General features: G+C 37.5%; 2 protein-coding genes across 2 annotated transcripts in view; one reads left to right on the top strand and one right to left on the bottom strand.

Annotated features, from left to right (window-relative positions):
• Exn (Ephexin) overlaps nt 1-20732 on the bottom strand; it is a 408096-nt gene that overhangs the window by 254344 nt on the left and 133020 nt on the right. The window contains exon 2 of the mRNA XM_073980802.1: nt 19938-19984. The gene's annotated coding sequence lies outside the window, so the exon portion shown is untranslated. The remainder of the gene's footprint in view (nt 1-19937; nt 19985-20732) is intronic.
• On the top strand, nt 10228-10635 carry LOC141402026 (acyl-CoA-binding protein homolog). Its single transcript, XM_073982646.1, has 2 exons — nt 10228-10260; nt 10337-10635. The coding sequence occupies exons 1-2, from the start codon at nt 10252-10254 to the stop codon at nt 10580-10582; spliced, it is 255 nt and encodes an 84-aa protein (XP_073838747.1). The 5' UTR covers nt 10228-10251; the 3' UTR covers nt 10583-10635.

The following is a 20732-nucleotide window of genomic DNA, read 5'->3' as shown; positions in this document are numbered from 1 at the left end:
CTGAATTTGGTATCCCCGCAAAGCACATACGGCTTTGAAAAAAGAGTTTAACTGACACGAGGTCCTCAGTTAAAATAGGAAAGAACCTCTCCGAAGAGTTTTGTACCCAAAGAGATTTCAGACAAGGAGACAGCCTTTCGTGTGATCTCTTCAACATCCTGCTGGAAAAGGTTATAGGAGAGGCAAATGTTAAAAGAAGTGGCACAATCTACACCAATAGCCACATGTTACTTGCTTATGCTGATGTTATAGATATCATGGGACGATCAGTAAAAGAAGTAACCGATACCTTTATGAAGGTCGGGTCTGGCGGTAAACGGTGAGAAGACCAAGTTAATGGTGTCGACGCGCAATGTGTCCATTAAGCTCAGACCAACTGTGGAAGTTGGTTCTTATAATTTTGAGGTAGTAAAAGACTTCGTCTACCTCGGCACCTCCGTAAACAAAGTTGTGAAATAAAAAGAAGAATTGTATTGGCCAACAGATGCTACGTTGGTTTAAGTAAGCAGTTTAAAAACAAAGCCACATCTCGTCAAACAAAAATAATGCTCTACAAAACACTGATACTACCCGTGCTGATGTATGGCTCCGAAGCCTGGGTACTTGCGCAAGCAGATAAGGCAGTGCCTGGCGTGTTTGAGAGAAAAAAATTTCGAAAGATCTACGGACCAATCTGCGTTGACGGTGAATATCGACGTCGCATGAACCACTAGCTGTATCTGCTATACAACGACATCAATATAGTTAGACGTATCGAGATGCAGCGATTGCGAAGCAACAAATAGAGCGAAATGGAGATCTTTTCTTAGTTCGGTCTATGGAACAAATGTTCCGTAATGGGCCAGCTAAGTAAGTGTAATCGAAGGCCAAACCAAAACAATCCGATTTTTTTTGAATTTTTGTCAAAAGGTGAGGTTTGTTACGCTGATTGCGGAAATATATAATTTTCATGGACAGTGGATCCGGTTCGTCCGTTATTTGACCCGAAAAGCCAGTTTTAAAACCGGGTTAGACCTGATTCTACTGAACCGACTACTGCAAAGTGGGTGTCGTTTGAAAGCTTATGGAAATTCCTAATTATCCGGTCCGCCTTGTTATGATCTCAAGAATGATGACTCCTATTGAAAGATCATTCTTGTAGACAATTTTTAAGCCTACACATTTTACTTTAGTCGATTTCTGATAGGTTTTACCGTTTTGAGAAAAATCAAAAAACTGAATAAGGCCCCCAAAAAATGACATATGACCCTGAATAATTTCGTTTGCACACATGGGGTCGATGGGGACTTTTAGGACGTTACTTCTAATGATAAACCATAGCTTTCCACCAAAATTCAGCATTGTGGGAATTTTTGCTATTTCCCCCTTATACGCATGTCTATTTTAACTGCAATATTATTATTCTTCAGTCGGTATTTTTTTTTCAAAGCCTGATCTATATCTGTCTCCAGACTTCCTTGCTCGTCTGACTCTTGCAGAGGTAAATTTGTTTACAGGACGTGTTTATGTCTCTATTTTTTGTGGAAAACTCCTTTCATTCGCTTCTTTTTTTTTCCAATAACTCTCGTGAAGTTTATAAAAGAAAAATGATAAAAAAATATCGAAAATATTATATTCTTATAGATTCTGGATCATACCATATGTGATATCATTAAAAAGTTTCATGAGTAATTTCGGTTGGCAGTTGCAAAATAATAATGTGTATAATATGTATTGTATTTATGACTAACATGTCATTCAGTTGAAAAATTGCAAAAAGAAATTTTAGAATTAATCACATGTGATGGTAACAAACCAAATTTAAATTCAAATGAAATTGATAATGAAATCGATACGATTGCCGTAAATTTATTTTTAATTAAACTTTAAACAGAAATGATAGAACAATATATTATTTTTCAATTAATGCCTGAAAGTATGCTAATGTTTTCTGTGAAACACCAAAAATAATTAAAAGAAACATTCGGCAGATTATAGTTAGGCTCGTTTACATGCAAGAATCATCTTGTTTTGATACTTTCTACATGTAGTAAGCAGCAGTTCCCAGCATTTACTACTTTTCAACTTTTAATATTTAAAAAAAGTAGAGGGACCGACCGTGAAAGAGGAGCGACAACTAGAAGACACGTTTATCGGCATTATAAAGGTTTACGTTAAAAAGTTATCTAAAAAAATTGTAAACATTTTCGTCCGATAATTGTTCAAATTAAATCTTTGTATGTCGATCACGACGAAGGTCGTGAGGGCTGTCCAAAAATGGGCGTTGTTCCAGAAACAAATTAAGCCGTGCGTAAATGGATAATGCAAGAATGCCATGATAAATACCGTGAGATAGAGCCATCCTTGGACATTTGATATTGCATGAAGACCTGGCCGCAAATGGGGTTCTCTCATTAGATCTAGCACAATTTGACAATCGCTCAAAAAGGCTCTAAATACGATCACGGTGCTTCAAACGAAGTTTATAAGATCGTCACAGACGAATCTTGCATCTATGCGTATGAGCCCGAAAAAACACCTATCGACCATTGGGGTCTCGAAGGCGAGCCAAATCCAACAGATGTTGTGCATGGAAGAAGCACTTCGAAGTAAATTGTAGCCTGTATCTTCGGATAAACTGACCACGTGGCCACTTTACGGCATTAGCACCATATATTTGTTTGCCTGAAGTCTCCTGAGAAATTCGAAAAACGAACAAGAGAAAACGAAAACGATTCAAAAACCATGGTTTGGAGGTGTCGGATTCGGAGTGGAAAAGTGATTCAACAATGGTTTGAGAGCATGAAAAAGTGACTACTTAAGAAAACAATTAAACTATTTTTGATGGTTTATATTCGCGATTTCATCGTTAGGCCAGCAAATTTCTACTTTCCCCCGTATGTCAGAAATTTGCCAACATTTAGGGCCACTCACTCATATACCTCTCCCACAAATGTGCCAAAATTCCAGGTTTTTACGGTAGTTAGTCCCACCTGTCTCAATTACAACGGCAAAATTTCATTTTTAATATCTCCCTAAAAAATTCAAAACCCCGACCAAGTGGTGTTCTTACAATCTATGGTGGTGTTCTTAGAATTATGGCTTTCGTTCGTGCCGGCCAAGTAGACTAGGTAGGCCCCTTGTTTATATTACCTACCAAAACTTGATGCTGGAAACTTCCAAAACGTCTTTGGTCATTAAGTTTCTAACACATCGAAATAATGGTCGTAGACCTATACTTCTATATACAAAAACCAGTAGAGAAAGGATCAAAGTCGGGCGGGGCTCTACACCACTGTGAATATGTAAAATATATTTGAACTGATTTCGATATACACTTATTACTAGACCAAATTCCGTCAAAGTTGGATAGATACAGGGTGTTTGGTGTAGCAAATACGTGAAGTCGGGCGAAAATATATATGGGAACTATATCCAAATCCGAACCGATTTTGATATAATGTGGCACATTTATTTCTAGACTGTGTTCTAGCGTGTTTTGTGCAGCAAAGTTCGAAAATGTTCGGAAAATTTGTGTGCACGATAACTCTTCAAGAAAGTAACCGATTTGCCCCATAATTTGCACATCGTGAAATGTCTACTAAAGTTATATGAGGTTCCAAAATGGACTCAATCGATCCACTTCTTCGGGTAACTCCCACACAAAATTTCGGATAAGTTCTGATTAGGACCTGCTCTCGAATCGCTTTGATTTTTGTTGCAACAACTTGTATTCATTGCCCCCCATACGACGGTACAAGTTTCATCAGGGGCAAGTCCATACTTCCTGAGAAAATAGCCTGAAAGTTGCACAAAGCACCTATAACACCGTGTGTAGTGGATGGAGCGCAAGATAACTCTCGAACGGATTTGCCGATTCGGTCCAAAATTTGGTCTTCGTAATATTTTGTCCAAACATAGTTTAAATTCGAAGATAAGCCATATCGGTCAACTCCTTCAGGTACCTCCCCGACAAAACTTCAAAAATATTCGGAAAATGTTTGCGCACGATAAATCTTGAAGGGAGTGACCGATGTAATCCATACTTTGCACATCTTAATATATCTACCAGATATAGATCAGGTTCGAATATGGACTATATTTGTCTACTGCTTCTGGTACCTCTCACACAAAATTTCGGATAAGTTCACTTTAAGACCTGCTCTCGAATCACTTTAATTTTTGTTTAAGCGATTTGCATTCGCTACCTCCATTACGACGGTAAAAGTTTTTTCAGGGGCAAGTCCATATTTCTTAGGAAAACAGCCCAAAAGGTGTAAAAAATCCCTATATCACCATATGTGGCTGTCGGAGAGCACGATAACTCTCGAACTGTTCAACCTATTTGGTCCAACATTTGATGTTCGTCATATTATATCCAGACTTAGTTTCATGGGGCAATACCGGTCCAGAACTTTCAGTACTTCTCCCCAATATTTAAAAAATGCCACTAAAATGCTAGGACGATATCACTTGAATGGGCAACCAATTTTATCCAAACATTGGATCAAATATTAGGTTAACTTCTAGAAGGGCCAATATCGGTCCTCTCTAAGGGTACCTTCCCCACAAAGGTTCAACATTTGTATCTTAGTGCAGTTAATTCCTAGCCCATAATTGTCGGCAAGTTCAAATGTCCAAAAAGGGCCACAAAATTCTGAAGAGACCCTAAATACATTCGGATCACAGGAAGAAACCTGTTGAGCTTGTGATGGTCGGATAATGTTCAGTGGTCGGAATGGGCAAAAAAACTTATGTGGAGGAAATTCAACGTCATATTCATATACCCAATCGGAAATGCATCCCATTTTATACCCTCAGCATTTATGCTAACGAGGGTATATACACTTTCATACGGGCAAAATGTGCCTCATCGAAATAATGGTATGTATGTTTGGACGAAATGTGTTTCAGACAATTTGGAGTTGATTTAGCCATGCCCGTTTTTTGTCTAAACTTAGTTTTAGTTCGAGGATGGGTAATATCGGTTCACTCCTTCCGGTACCTCCCCCAAAAAAGTTCGGAAATGTTCGGAAAATTTGTGCGCACGATAACTCTTAAAAAAATAACAGTTTTAGTCCATACTTTGCACATCGTGAAATTTCTGCAAGACTTAGATGATGCTCCAATTTAGACTCAATCGGCCCACTCCTTCGAGTAGCTCCCACACAAAATTTAGGAGAAGCTCAGTTTCGGACCTGCTCTCGAATTGCTTTGATTTTTGTTGTAGCAACTAGTATTCACTGCCCCCCATACGACGGTATAAGTTCCATCAGGAGAAAATCCATAATTCCTGGGAAAATAGCTTGAAAGGTACAAAAAACCCCTATGACATCGTGTGTGGTAGCAAGATAACTCTCGAACGGATCTGCCGATTCGGTCCAAAATGTGGCCTTCTTAATATTTTGTTTCAGTTCGAAGATAAGCCACATCGGTCCAATTCTTCAGGTACCTCCCCACAAATGTTCAAAAATGTTCGGAAAAATTGTGCGCACGATATCTCTTGATGGGAGGGACCGATTTGGTCCATACTTTACACATCCTAATATATCTATCAGTTATAGATCAGGTTCGAATATGGACTATATTTGTAAACTCCTTCGGGTACCTCCCACACAAAATTTTGGATAAATTCACTTTAAGGCCTGCTCTCGAATCACTTTGATTTTTGTTGAAGCAACTAGCATTCGCTCCTCAATTACAACAGTAAAAGTTTTTCCAGTCCATACTTTTTGAGAAAACAGCCCGAAAATTGTAAAAAAATTGTCGATTTAGCAATGTCCGTCCATCTGTCTGGCTAGAGCGAACGATAACGCTTGAACGGATGAACCGAATTGGTCAAAAATTTGGCCTAAGTAATATTTTGTCCAAAGTACGAAGATGAGCCACATCGGCCCATTACTTCAAGTACCTCCCCCACAAAAGTTCGAAAATGTCCGGAAAAATTGTGCGGGCGCTACCTATGGAGTAACAGATTTGGTGCATACATCGAGAAATTTGAACTAGACACAATTTCAGAAAAGTTCAGTTTAGAACCTGCTTTCGAATCGCTTTGAGTTTTGTTGTAGCAACTTGTATTCGCTACACCCATGGCGTCGGTACAAGTTTTATCAGGGTCAATTCCACACTTCCTAAGAAAATAGCCCGAAAGGAATAAAAAAACTCTTATGGCAGACGGATCAGCCAAATCGGTCCAAAATTTGGCCTTCGAATCCCATTGATTTTTATAATAACAGCTTTTATTCGCTTTCCCCATAAGGACGGTACAAGTTTTTTTGTCGGGGCAATTCCTTACTTCTTGAGATAATGGCCCAAAAGCTCAAAAAAAGCCTTCCAGCACCAACTAAACTGAGCTGTAGTAATATAACCCTCGAAGAGAAAAATTTGGTCCAAACATTGTACATCGTATTATTATAGACGTCGGAAGTATTGTGTGTTACTTCTTTTCTTTAGGTCCAAGGCTGAGGGTATATCTCTGTCGGCCAAGCCTACTGATAATTATTTACTTGTTTTGGTTTATTTAACTCTACGTCATTTGGTATAAAAGCCAGGGTGGCTGACAACTTTCGTATCTCCATAAAAGAAATGTTTATCAGTGAAAAGCTTATACACAGGGTTTGTGATGTAGGGTATCACATAGTCGGCCAGTCCCGACTATACCCTTTTCTTACTTGTTTAAATCCACCACTCATGTTATTGTTTTTTGGTAGTGTCAAATGCATATTCTATGAACAAAGTGGTGTATTTTAAACAATTTAACAAGTAAGAACGGCGTTAAGTTCGGCCGGGCAGAACTTGTCATACCCTCCACCACGAGTGGTATTGAAGTAAATAGGATATTTGAGCAATTACGGTAAAAAAATTTCGGTAAAACAATTTGGCTATCCTTTAAAATACCTAAATTCTATGGGGGCTATATCAAAACATTGATCTACCCGACAAATTTCTGGCGAGAAGTTTTTAGACTCAAAGAAGACTAAATACGAAATTTCCAATATTTCGGTAAGATAATGTGACTAAAACCTAAAAAATGCAGAAATTCAAGCGGTAGACCTTTATGGAGGATATAGGAAGAATACCAAATTACAGTCATTTCGGTGAAATATTGTAGTCACTAACTTCTAAATACCGAAAATATGAAGGCGTGAACCTATACCGACAAAATTTGGAGGGGAACGTTGAACATACCCAACGAAGACTAAAGTACAGTACACATTGTCAGTTTTGAATGACGATTTTTTGCAATTATCGATAATTGTCCAACCGTCCAGCAACAACAAAATATTTTGTGGTTGCATGATGAATGACAAAAATGAACGGCCACACTAGCAAGCAACAACGAAGCTGTCATTCAAAACTGACAATGTGTACCCAGCTTAAGTACCAAATTTCAGCCATTTAAATCGATTATTGTGGCCCTAACCTTCACCACGGTACCACCGTGATGCAATGGTATGCACACCCACCTTGCACGCTGAAGGTCGTGGGTTCGATTCCCCGGCCAGTCAAAATCAAAATTTTCAACGGTGGCAAAATACCCCTCAGTAATGTTGGCGACATTTCCTGAGTATTTCAGCCATGTAAAACTTATCTACAAAGAGGTGTCTTAAGACACGGCGATAAACAGTAGGTCCCATATCTTTGAGCTAATATGAATCGGGGTGCACTCATTGATATGAGAGAAGTCTATTTTGTCCCGTATGGGATGTTTGTAGAACAATTATATATATTATAACCTTCAATATACCGAAAATCGGGAAGCACCGTTCTATGGGGGGCTATATTAAGACGATGACCTGTACCGAGAAATTTCTGGGGGAAAGTTTTATACCCCCAACAAAGACTAAATACCAAATTTTAGCCATTTCGGAGGAATATGGAGACCAAACTTCAAAATACCGAAAATCTAGAGGTACCTCCGTTCTATAGGGGCTATATGAAGGCGTGGACCAATACCGAAAAAAACCTAGGGAAATGTTTTATACCCCCAACCATGACTAAGTACCAAATTTCAGCCATTTCGGTGTGATAATGAAGCTAAAACCTTCAAAATACCGAAAAATGGGGGCTATAGGAAGGCGTGGACCTATGTATACCGACAAAAACCTAGGGGAATGTTTTGTACCCCCAAAAATGACTAAGTACCAAATTTCAGCCATTTCGGTGTGATAATGAAGCTAAGACTTTCAAAATGTCGAAAATCGGGTGGTATCGTTATATGGGGGCTATATCAAAACGTGGACCTATACCGACAAAATTCTGGGGGAAAGTTTTGCACCCCCAACTATGACTAAGTATCAAATTTTAGCCATTTCGGTGTGATAATGAAGCTAAAACCATCAAAGTACCGAAAATCGGGTGGTACCGTTGTATGGGGGCTATATCAAAACGTGGACCGATATAGTCCATTTGCAATTCCAAACATTCTAGTAGTAATAGAAACTTCTGTACCAAATACAAAGCTCTATCTTAAAATATTGATTAGGATTAAAGTTCGAAAGTTTTGCGGAGGAGGTACTTAAAGGAATGGACCGACATAGACCATGGGGATGCCGTAGGCGGTTTTTACACAATTCGGGAGGTTTTCTCATGACTTATGGACTTGCCCCTCAAAAAACTTTTACCATCGTAATTGAGGCAGCGAATGTAAGTTGCTTCAACAAAAATCAAAGTGATTCAATAGCAGGTCTTAAAGTGAACTTATCCAAAATTTTGTGTGGGAGGTACGGGATGGAGTGGGCAAATATAGTCCATATGCGAACCTGATCTATATCTGGTAGATATATTAGGATGTGTAATGTATGGACCGAATCGGCCACATCCTTCAAGAGTTGTCTTGTGCACAATTTTTCCGAACATTTTTGAACTTTTGTGAGGGAGGTACCTGAAGGAGTGGACCTTATGGTCCTTATGGCTTATCTTCGAAATTTTATTAAGTTTGAACAAAATATTAGAAGGCCAAAGCGTGGATCGAATTGGCAGATCCGTTCGAGATGTATCTTGCGCCCCAACCACTACATATGGTGTCATAGGGATTGTTTTGCAACTTTCAGGTCATTTTCTCAGGAAGTATGGACTTACTTGAAACTTGTACCAACGTATAGTGGCAGTGAATACAAGTTGTTACTACAAAAGTCAAAGCGATTCGAGAGCAGGTCCTAAAGAAAACTTGTCCGAAATTTTGTGTTGGAGGTACCAGAAGGAGTTTACCGATTGAGTCCATAATGGAACCTCATCTAAGTCTGGTAGAAATTTCACGATGTGCAACTTATGGACCAAATCGGTTACTACCTTCAAGAGTTATCGTGCGCACAAATTTTCCGAACATTTTCGAACTTTTGAGGGGGAGGTACCGGAAGGAGTGGACCGAGTGGACGAAAGTTATCGTGCGTTCCAGCCAGCCAGATGGACGGACATGGCTAAATCAACTCCAAATTGTCTGAAACACATTTCGTCCAAACATACTTGGGGTCTAAAACCATTATTTCGATGAGACACATTTTGCCCGTATGAAAGTGTATATACCCTCGTTAGCATAAATTCTGAGATTATAATTATATCTTCCATATTATGGTGGAGGGTATAACATATATTATTGGTGAAACAATAAATTTTGTGCTATTAATGTGCCTGAAACAAAATATAAGGTTGAAAAAACAATATGTATTTTCAGATTTTTAAAATACATTATTTTGTTCTTAGAATATGGTTGCTTCTGCAATATCTCTTCTCTGCGCGTGGGTATCTAAGTAGATCCCAGGTTAATCCGACAGATCTCATTATGACCTCGGTGGAACGCCTTCTTAGGTCTTTCAAAACTTCTCCTTTTTGTTATGAACATAATCTCTTAAATTGTGTCCCCAGAGTTGATTCTGGATTACTACCACGTAATATAACTTCCAGAAATATAATAGAATTTTCTTCATACCCCCATTGGCCAGTAACGAGATACATATCTACTGCGGCGCCAATTTGTCCACATTTGAAATAGTTTAAATTAAACTTAAAAATAGATAAGCCAACAACAGCAATAGATAAAAACGACCCCCCAAATTTCTCGTCTTCACAATTGAATTGAATATCAGCAGTCATTCATAAAAATTGATAAAAGGGAAATAATTTAATTATATCCCAAAAAGAGATAACCATAAATCCAATTAATATTCCCTTTAAGCAGTGAATAACTATAAAAGCCAATTGATGACAACTTTAAGACATCACTTGTTTTTTAGTTATCCAAGTAGTAACATTAACCAACACCAACTAAACAAAATGGTATCCGTAAGTATTACAAGAGAGGGAAAGGATTATTTATTATTATTTACAAATATTAACAATGTGTATTCTTTACTTCTAGTTCGAAGAAGCCTGTGAATTGGCCAAGAACTTCTCCAAGAAGCCCAGCGACTCTGAATTCTTGGAATTCTATGGTCTCTTCAAGCAAGCCACCGTTGGTGATGTCAACATTGACAAGCCCGGTGCTTTGGATTTGAAAAAGAAAGCCATGTGGGAAGCCTGGAACTCCCACAAGGGTTTATCCCAAGAAGCCGCCAAGGAAGCCTACGTCAAGGTCTACGAAAAGTATGCTCCCAAATATGCCTAAACAACATCTGAGACACACAGAGAGAGTTGGTCTTTTTAAGTAATAAATTTTGGTAGTAGGGGTTCCATAATTATAATTCTAATATGTATTTTTTTAAGAAAATTAAGTAAATTAATAAATGGCAAAAGGTACTTCAAATGTGTGGGTGATATTTGTTTTTATTTAAATGTGGTTACGGATGCATTATATAATTCGCATATACATACATATATCTACGATATCGAAAAGCGATATACTTACTAATATTGTTGATATGAATACATATTCTTAAAGGGTCAAATGACATAATTGGCTCAAAACATTAAAATGTCAAAGTGATAATACATATTCTTATTTAGTACACAATATCCACACAATATATGTTTTTTCCATTCAAATATTGTAGTATCAACCATATATTTTGTAGGAAATGTGTTAAGTGGATAGTGTCAACATGTTCTGGAAGGGTTAAACTGATAAAATCATGTAAAACTGTTCAACAATTCTCCCAATCTGGTAGTACCGATAACACTTACAGATTGATATAATTTGTTAAATGAAATAAAAAGTCTCGAATTATTCAATTGTTTGATTTATAAGTGGTCACTTATACTTTGGTCATTTGTATATCGCAGATGGATTATCGCCCTACTGTTGAATCAAATACAACTTAAGTTTATGGTACGAAAAAAGGAATAAGTCTACTTTTGGTAAATTGGAACACAAACGATGATGGATAGGGTGGTTAGATTGCAGCCAACCAAGGTCGATAAGATAAGATTGGTTGGTTGGTTTTTATTTAATTTTTTAAACGAGTAATTTCTAAATGTTGGCAACAAATAGAAATTTGAGTCAAATATATTAAAAAGATATAGTATTAAAGCAAATTGATAATTCCCTTCGCCGGGATGAAATCATGATATTGGTAGCGATCTGTAAATTTTGCAGGCTGCCAGTGCGTTTTGTAAACATTACTCTCTGCAAAGAGGGTAGTGATGCAGTTAAGCCAATGGAGGAAAACTCCAGACTTAAGCAATGATATGATTGAATCTTCAACTAAAACAGAACAAACAAAAAACAGCGAAGGCACGCGCAAAAGGGAATTTTTTAAAATAAAATTCCAACAACATACTCACAGGTAATTGTACTGATTTTATTTCAACTTAACAGAAATCGATGATTTCTTACTTGAATCGTGCTGGCAGCTTGCAAATATTTTGTTCTGGTGTTTTTTGGGAAAGCCGAAAAGTGAGCATCATTCTCGTTAACATGAGAATACTCGATGCTTAAAGAGTTCAAGTTTTCACTAAAAAAGCATCATTTCAAAAAACTGAAAAGCCAATTGATAATTCCCTTCGCCTGGATGAAATCATGATATTGGTAGCGATCAGTAAATTTTGCAGGCTGTCAGTGCGTTTTGTAAACATTACTCTCTGCAAAGAGGGTAGTGATGAAGTTAAGCCAATGGAGGAAAAATCCAGACTTAAGCAATGATATAGTATTACTATAAACTGAGAATTAATACAAGCTATAGTCAGTCGAGTATACCGACAGCTAAATGTCCTCAGCCTATGACCGTGCAAAAAAAAAAACAATTGAGCTGTAGACCTAAATGTGCTATGGACAGATACCCTATTTTAAAAAGACAGCATTTTCGTGGTTGACAAATGAAGTTTGTATCCGTGAAGTATGTATCCGTGGGGCTTACTATTTCATTTACAGATCCAATTATAACAGTATACACTAATAAAAACCCCTCGAATTGTTCAAATATTAGAAGAACACCACATGGGCGAAGTTCTTAACGCTTTCAGTCCATTACTGAGACTGAGAGACTACAAAGACTGGACTTCACTACACTTTTGAGCGGGAGGTGCATGAAGGTTTGGCCCTAAATATTGTCATATCTCGGGGCGCTTGTCTCGATAAGGCAATGGCTTTCCTAGAAAGAAAGAAAGAAAGAAAGAAAGAAAGAAAGAAAGAAAAGCTATCCGCTATTACCCGGGAAGTAGTCTACCAATAAAATTTCATCCCATCTCGAAACTGGATTTAAGTGTAAAAGTTGACCTTTGTGGATGTGATAAATGACGGAAAGTGCCGTCAAAGTCCATCCTGGAACTTGTTCTAAACTGGTAAGTCACATCTCTAGATACTTATAGTGTACACCACCCATTTTAGTTGATCACTATAGGTTTTTTTTCTCAGAACTTTCGCCCCATTATGTTATGAGGCATGGACTTGCCCCCGAAACACTTTATATCGTTATAAACAGGATTATAAGGTCTTTTTTAAATCTTTATGGTGAGAACAGTCGTACTCATCAGTCATTTTAGTTTATGCTGGGAGGGTTTTTTAGAGCTTTTGGGTCATTATATAAAGAAATATGTACTTGCTTACGAAACAAGTAAAAAAGTATCAGTCGGATTTGCCGATAGACACACTCAGCCCAAGGCGAATTTAACAAGGTGATCCAATAGTTGACGTTAGGTTGTAGTCTTCATTTGCTGTCAAATTTTTTTTGCGCGAAATATCCACAAAAGTTAGAAGAAAACGTTAAAATATTATTCGCGAAGCTTAAACAAAGTTGTTGTACACAGATATTTTTTATAGAAGCGAAATATTTGTCATTTATTTTTGATTAAAAATATGTTTTGACAGCAAATGAAGACATAGGTTGCTATTATTGTATCACCTTCTTTCTTACAGTAAGACTCAGCCTGTGTGGACTGAAATACTTTTTTCCCAAAAAAAAGTATGAATTTAGGGGGAGTTTTCAAAATGTTTGCCGGATTAAAGTTCAAAAATTTGCGGGGATATCGATAGATAGGGCTTTTTTATCACACTAGCCTGCCACCGTGGTGCAATGTTTAGCACGTCCGCCTTGCACTCAGAAGGTCTGCGGTTCGAATCCCAGGCCAAGCAACATCAAATTTACAACGGTGGCAATATTCCCCTCAGTAATGCTCGCGACATTTCCTGAGTATTTCAGCCATGAAAAACTTCTCTAAAAGTGGTGTCGAAAGACACGCCGTTCGGACTCGGCGATAAAAAGTAGGTCCCATATCATTGAGCCAATATGAATCGGCGTGCACTCATTGATATGAGAGAAGTCTCCCTTGTCCCTTCCGGGATGTTGTGGGAACATATGTATGTATGTAGCCTGCGAAAAAACATAATATAGCTATATTCGGTAATATATTCGGTTCGAGCCCTCCAGCCACTACATATGGTGCCATAGAAGTTTTTTACAACTTTCGGGCTGTTTTCTCAAGAAGTATGGACTTGCCCCTGAACAAATTTTACTGCCGTAATTGAGACAGCGAATGCAAGTTGCTTCAACAAAAATCAAAGTGATTCGAGAGCAGGTCTTAAAGTAAATTTATCCAAAATTTTGTGTGGTAGGTACCCGAAGGAGTGGACAAATATAGTCCATATTCGAACCTGATCTATATCTGGTAGATATTTTAGGATGTGTATGGACCAAAGTATGGAGTATGGACCAAATCGGTCACTCCCATCAAGAGTTATCGTGTGCACAATTTTTCCGAACATTCTCGAACTTTTGTGGGGGAGGTACCTAAAGGAGTTGACCGATATGGCTTATCTTCGAACTTAAACTAAGTTTGCGCAAAATATTACAAAGACCAAATTGCGGACCGAATCGGCAGATCCGTTCGAGAGTTATCTTGGGCTGCAACCACTACACACGGTGTCATAGGGTTTTCATGCTATTTTCTCAGGAAGTATGGACTTGCCCCTGATGAAGCTTATACCGTTATAAGGGGGGCAGTGAATGCAAGATCAAAGCGATTCGTGAACAGGTCCTAAACTGAACTTTTCCGAAATTTTGTGTGGGTAGAAATTTGGCGATGTGCAAAGTATGGACTTAATCGGTTACTTCATTCAAGAGTTATCGGGCGCACAAATTTTCCGAAAATTTCCGAACTTCTGTGGGGGAGGTACCGGAAGGAGTGGACCGATATAACCCATCTTCGAACTTAAACTAAGTTTGGACAAAATATTGCGAATGCCAATGGTTTGGCTGTTATATGCCAAAATATCCAAAAACCGCCAACAAAAACCTAAATTCAAAATCGGGAGGCTCGATTTTCGCGGTAGACATATGGTTCAGTGGACTTTTCTGCTCAGTTCAATCCCAGGAATCAGAAACGCGAAGGGTCCATTAAGGTTTCTAAATCGCCCCGGCCTAGTATATATCCTCGTTAGCATAAATGCTGAGGGTATACAAATATTATTGTAATCAGGACCACAAACACTACCTTCGATCAAACAATTCATACGATCAAATAATTCTTACTCCACGGTCAAACCTGCAGGATCCAATACAATCCAACCTATTAATATCTTTGGATTTGACCACCTCGTGGACACTGTCATCCAAGTTCCTAGATCGATATTGAAGGTCCACTCAATTAGTGATTTACATAGCTTCAAACTGTTACTTCTTTCACTATTCGCGATGTATCTCAGCTTTTATGTATTTTTAATGCATTTGATATGATTTGATGACAGCGAGGTGTCATTTTTCATCGATTGTTTGAGAGATAAATGTCGGGAATGACAAAAATACATGTTAAATAATGTTGAAGAAATTATTATAGGAAAAATTAAAGGAAATGCTCCCGAAAACAAGCCGCAAGATGGCGCAATCTGTGCGAAACGCTCATAGAATTCGATAACCATCAACGGTTACCTTAAAAGTCTCAAGCGTGTACCAAAAAAATCATTTTCTCAAAAAAAAAAATATTTAAAAGGCAAAATACTTTTTTGACGTGAAATAATTTGTGTTGTTATAGAATTTGTCATCATCTAGAATACCAGCAAAAGCCTTTTGGAGCGGTTCTTGCAGATATTGGATCTTAAACTACCTACAAATATCCTGCATACAAATATTCCACTGTTTGTCGTCTAATTTGATGGTTTTTAATCAATTTATTAAAAAAAATTCAATTTTTAAAGAGGCAAAATACTTAGTTGACTCTTTGTATGTACTTCAAACACTGTTCACCCGAGAAATTTATTCTCGCATTTGGACTCTCACCACATTATTGACAAATTTATTAAAATGCACTGTGCGCCTTAACTAAATTTATATGAAAGGTTCTTACACCTGGGAAGTTTTTGTGGTTTCTGAAACCTCAATGTTCATAGATGAGTAAAATAATAAAAAAAAACAAAGAAATCGTCGGAGGGATTTTCAAATAAATCGCGATCAAAGTTAAATTTTTTAGGGCTTTTTTAGGTTTTCACGATTTTGTTCTCTACAAGATTGTCATTTACGATGTTTTCGTAGGTATTACCATTTTCGATATATAGAAGTTCAAATTGACAATTTACTGACTGTATCGTCTCCTTATAAAACAAGGTCATGACTGCAATATCCCAACATAAACTTTTATCTCAAAAATGGTACAACCTAGTTAAAAATTACAAAAACCAATCTTATAGAGAATTTTCACAGCTATAAGATTTTCTCTATTCCCATTTCGATAAGACTTATCGTTTTCAAGCAACTCGTGAAAAACTAACCAAAAACCTAAAAATGTGACCTGAACTTCTATATCTCAAAAATGGTAAAACCAACAAAAAAATCATAACGGTCAATCCTATACAAAATTTTCACAGCTACAACATTTTCTTTAGCCCCATTGCGATAGGACTTGCGGTTTCCAAGCAAAATTACGAAAACCTAAAATAAACCTAAATATGTGAACTTTGACCAGCGATTTTTGTTTTTGTTTTTGGATTATTCTCATTTATGAAATTTACTGTTTCAGAATCCGCGCAAACTTCCCAGGTGTAAGCGGTTTTCATTCAAAATAAGTTAAGGTGCACCCAGTACAGTACATTGTCCCAATTTGAACTTCTATATCTCAAAAATGGTAAAACTTACGAAAATACCATTGAGGTCAATCTTGTAGAAAATTTTCACTGCTACAACATTCTCATTTCGATAGGGTTTGCGGTTTCCAAGCAAAATCGTGAAAACCTAAAAAAGCCATGAAAATGTGAACTTTGACCGCGATTTATTTGAAAATCCGCCGATTTTTTTGTTTTTTGATTTTTCTCATCTATGAACATTGTAGTTTCAGAAACCGCAAAAACTTCCCAGGTGTAAGCATCTATCATTTAAATTTAGTTAAGGCGCACCGTGAATGTCGTTGAAAAATATGGTAACAAGTAAAAAAGTGTCAGTCGGCTTTGCCAACAGATATATACCCTTAGCCAATGTGATGTAAAACTTTCACCTACGGACAGATCGAATGTATTTAAGGTCTCTTCAGAATTTTGTGGCCCTTTTTGGACATTTGAACTTGCCGACAAACATGTGGATTAGGAATTACTTGCACTAAGGCACAAATGTTAAACCTTTGTGGGGGGTACCCTTAACACCTTTCGGGCTGTTTTCCTAAGAAATATGAACTTGCCCCTGAAAAAACCTTTACCGTCGTAATATAGGTAGCGAATGCAAATCGTAACAACAAAAATTAAAGTGATTCGAGAGCAGGTGAGAGTTACCAGAAGGAGTAGACAAATATAGTCCATTTTAGAACCTGATCTATATCTGGTAGATATATAAGGATGTGCAAAGTATGGATTACATCGGTTACTCGCTTCAAGAGTTATCGAGCGCACAATTTTTGCGAACATTTTTGTGGGGGAGGTACCTGAAGGAGTGGACCGATATGGCTTATCATCGAATTGAAACTATGTTTGGACAAAATATTATGAAGGCCAACATTTAGACCAAATTAACACATCCATTCGAGAGTTTTCTTCCGCTCAAACCACTACACACGGTGCCATATGGGCTTTTTGTATCTTTCAGGCTATTTTCTGAGGAAGTATGCACTTGCCCCTGATTAAACTTGTACCGTCGTATGGAGGCAGTGGATACAAATTGTTGCAACAATTTAGCCCACTTTCGAACTTAAACTAAGTTTGGGCAATATATTACGAAAGCCAAATTTTGGACCGAATCGGTTGATCCATTCGAGAGTTATCGTGCGCTCCAGCCAGCCAGACAGACAGACTCAAAATTGTCTGAAACACATTTCGTCCAAACATACTTGGGGTCTAAAACCATTATTTCGATGAGGCACATTTTGCCCGTATGAAAGTACATATAGCCTTGTTAGCATAAATGCTGAGGGTATAAAAACAAGTAAAAAAGTATCAGTCGGCTTTGCCGACAGAGATATACCCTCAGCCTAATGAAATGAAACTTTCAGATCGAAAGTATTTAGGGTGTTTTCAGAATTTTGAAGAACATTTGAACTTTCCATCAAAAATGTGGATTAGTGTTAAAGTTCAAAAGTGTTGCGGAGGAGGTACTTAAAGGAATGGACCGACATAGTCCATTATGGAAATGGATCTTAATTTGGGAATTACATCTTTTCGATAGATATCGTAAACCTTTTGGACTATAATGGACCATTTTAGAAGTTAAACTAAATTTGGACAAAATATTAGAAGATCCAAAGTTTGGACAGGATTGGTTGCCCCGTTCAAAAGATATCGTGCATGCCATTTTAGTGAAATTTTTTAAACATTAGGGGGAAGTACCGGAAGTTGTTGATAGGAATTGCACATCTTCGAACTAAAACTAAGTTTGGACAAAATATGACGGAGGTCAAATTTTTGACCATATACGTTGTTTAGTTCGAGAGTTATCGTGCTCTCTAGCCACCTACAAAATATTGGGCGTATGCACCGACAAAAGTGTGGATAGGATTAAAGCTCAAAAATTTGCGGGGATATCGATAGATAGGGCTTTTTTTATCACACTAGCCTGCGAAAAACATAATATAGCTATATTCGGTAATATATTCGATTCGGACCCTCCAGCCACTACATATGGTGCCATAGAGGTTTCTGACAACTTTCGGGCTGTTTTCTCAAGAAGTATGGACTTGCCCCTGAAAAAAAAAGAGTTATCTTGCGCTCCAACCACTACATACGGTGTTATAGGGCTTTTTTTTGTAACTTTCAGGCTATTTCAATATGGACTTGCCCCTGATGAAGCTTATAGCGTTATATGGGGGACAGTGAAAGAAAGTTGCTAAAACAAAAATCAAAACGATTCGTGAACAGGCCCTAAACTGAACTTTTCCGAAATTTTGTGTAGGAGGTACCCGAAGGAGTGGATATTGGAACCTCATCTAAGTCTGGTAGAAATTTCACGATCTGCAAAGTATGGACCAAATCGGTTACTTCCTTTAAGAGTTGTCGTGCGCACAAATTTTCCGAACATTTTCAAACTTTTGTAAGGGAGGTACCGGAAGGATTGGACCTATATAGCCCATCTTCGAACTTAAACTAAGTTTGGGCAAAATATTACGAAAGCCAAATTTTGGACCGAATCGGTTGATCCAGGCAGACAGACAGACGGACGGACATTGCTAAATCTACTCCAAATTGTCTGAAACACATTTCGTCCAAACATACTTGGGGTCAAAAACCATTATTTCGATGAGGCAAATTTTGCCCGTATGAAAGTGCACATAGCCTCGTTAGCATAAATGCTGAGTGTATAATCACCAACAGATTTTCTTAAATTGGCTGGATTCCGTAAATCAGTACTTTAATGAATGATCGGAAATAATAAAAAAATTACTTAATCTAACAAATTAAAAAATATTATGCACTTAGATCAAGTATTGCAGGTACAGGTATAATATAACATCAAGATGTGAAAAAGTTATTTTCGCGTAAATAAAATTATATTGAACACTGGTTCATAAATTTTTGATGCGACGAAACTGACAGTGGCAGATTCGGATATATCCTGGAAATTCCCATTTAGTTTTTTTTACTTTCTTAAATCCCCAATACAGTTTTAAATATGTTTGAATTAGAACCCTTCTTCAGAATTTCCAGAAACAAAAAAGAATAGTTATCGCACACTTTATCTAATAGCTACAATCAATAGATTTCAATATAAGTGAGGGTATTGCACAGCCATAAGAAGTTTGGTCATTGCAACAAATATTGATTTATTGACAATTCACAGTTGCGCTTCACGTAGTAAATCAAATTTCCCCACTGAACTTTAAACTCAAACAAAAGTAACAACGAAAACAAAATCACAGATTAGGAGGTCTTGTCCGTCTAGCTTCAAACGTGCATGGAGACTTGATTCGTGTGGTTCAAATGCTTGAAATATATCTCGGCGTCAACGTCATCGTACACACAAACAGTAGTCGGTAACAAGTCTAATCGCTGTCATTACGAATCATAAAACAAAAGCTTTTCTCACCACAGCGCGGGAGCGATAGTTTTTGTTAGTGATGGCAACATTTAATAATTTGATTGGTAAATAAATAAACTGTACTAAACTAAAATGTACACTTACCATCGATGAAACATAACCATTCTCGAGTTCTAGGTCCGATGGAAAAACTGAAATGAAAAGAAACATCAATAGTTAAATAGAAGATTTTTAAAGAAAATTTTGCGGACTAGAAGCACCCTTTCTTTCAGAAAGGGTCTATAGAAGCACCCTTTCTTTCAGAAAGGGTCTATAGAAGCACCCTTTCTTTCAGAAAAGATCTATAGAAGCACCCTTTCTTTCGGAAAGGGTCTATAGAACCACCCTTTCTTTCGGAAAGGGTCTATAGAAGCACCCTTTCCTTCGGAAAGGGTCTATAGAAGCACCCTTTCTTTTCAGAAAGCGTCTATAGAAGCACCCTTTCTTTCAGAAAGCGTCTATAGAAGCACCCTTTCTTTCAGAAAGCGTCTATAGAATCACCCTTTCTTTCAGAAAGAGTCTATAGAAGCACCCTTTCTTTCAGAAAGCGTCTATAGAATCACCCTTTCTTTCAGAAAGAGTCTATAGAAGCACCCTTTTTATCAGAAAGGGTCTATAGAAGCACCATTTTATTCAGAAAGGGACTATGAAAGCACCCTTTTATTCAGGAAGGGTCTATAGAAGCACCCTTTTATTCAGGAAGGGTCTATAGAAGCACCCTTTTATTCAGAAAGGGTCTATAGAATCACCCTTTTATTCAGAAAGGGTCTATAGAAGCACCCTTTTATTCAGAAAGGGTCTATAGAAGCACCCTTTTATTCAGAAAGGGTCTATAGAAGCACCCTTTTATTCAGAAAGGGTCTACAGAAGCACCCTTTTATTCAGAAAGGGTCTATAGAA

The sequence above is a fragment of the Musca autumnalis genome, unplaced genomic scaffold (genome assembly GCF_047663935.1).
Source record: "Musca autumnalis isolate F117 unplaced genomic scaffold, ASM4766393v1 scaffold_4, whole genome shotgun sequence".
NCBI lineage: Eukaryota > Metazoa > Arthropoda > Insecta > Diptera > Muscidae > Musca > Musca autumnalis.
The sequence above is the reverse complement of the archived record's forward strand: the minus strand, read 5'-3'. Positions and strand labels throughout refer to the sequence as shown.